General features: G+C 34.0%; 1 protein-coding gene across 1 annotated transcript; it reads right to left on the bottom strand.

Annotated features, from left to right (window-relative positions):
• Nucleotides 1–708: 708 nt before the first annotated feature.
• On the bottom strand, nt 709–1,031 carry NAEGRDRAFT_47501 (uncharacterized protein; the record flags this gene model as incomplete). The annotated part of the gene is made up of 1 exon (XM_002679372.1): nt 709–1,031. A coding segment is annotated over one exon (321 nt), but the record flags the coding sequence as incomplete, so codon positions are not given.
• Nucleotides 1,032–1,083: the final 52 nt, after the last annotated feature.

Below are 1,083 nucleotides of genomic sequence, written 5' to 3'. Positions count from 1 at the left end.
TAAACTTAATATTCTATCTCTACTCATCGAATGGAGCATTTTCATGTATATATTGTTGATGCAAGTGATATATTTGATAGAGTTGGTCTGACTTGTCTTTCTCTAAAGTCAACCATAAAATATCAACATTTACCTTCCCATGGTACCATTTCTGATTTTTATGATAAGAAAATGAATTCTATATCATTATATATCATCTACATCATGTTGGTAAAGTTTCAATAGGTGGTCCTTTTTCAAGATTTCATCCTTTTCATCAAAGTAGACCATGTGTGATTGAGGGAAGAAATCTCTAAATATGAAAGTTAAAATAAATTTGATATTCGATGTATAATCATCAAATGGAACATTTTCATATCAGGATTTAATATGTTTTGATGAGAAACTCAAAAGTTATTGTTGACCTATTGTACCTCACAACTTCCCTTTTCACTCTATACTTTTATACCTACAGACTTGAACTTTTGAAATTTCATGTGAACCTAATGATGAATACTGTTTATGATGATATAAACTATATAATCTCATTAAAGGATTTTGAAATTATCATTCTTCCTATGGTTTCATTTATGAAATTTTAATCTGATATTATTTACAAAGTTAATATTTTATAAATTGAAAAACTAAATATACTACGTTGTTCTACTCATCATTTCCGATCGAATGATATAAAATTTAATGATATTTGAATAAGTTTATAATTTTGGGCTAGGGTTTGAAGGTTGGGTTTAGAAGAATTCTATTTTTAGTTCTGGGTTTGGGTTTGGGTTTGGGTTTGGGTTTGGGTTTGGGTTTGGGTTTGGGTTTGGGTTTGGGTTTGGGTTTGGGTTTGGGTTTGGGTTTGGGTTTGGGTTTGGGTTTGGGTTTGGGTTTGGGTTTGGGTTTGGGTTTGGGTTTGGGTTTGGGTTTGGGTTTGGGTTTGGGTTTGGGTTTGGGTTTGGGTTTGGGTTTGGGTTTGGGTTTGGGTTTGGGTTTGGGTTTGGGTTTGGGTTTGGGTTTGGGTTTGGGTTTGGGTTTGGGTTTGGGTTTGGCTTTGGGTTTGGGTTTGGGTTTGGGTTTGGGTTTGGGTTTGGGTTTGGGTTT

Source organism: Naegleria gruberi (assembly GCF_000004985.1).
Source record: "Naegleria gruberi genomic scaffold NAEGRscaffold_13, whole genome shotgun sequence".
Taxonomy (NCBI): domain Eukaryota; phylum Heterolobosea; class Eutetramitea; order Acrasida; family Naegleriidae; genus Naegleria; species Naegleria gruberi.
Note: the sequence above shows the minus strand (reverse complement) of the source record. Positions and strands in the feature narration are given on the sequence as shown.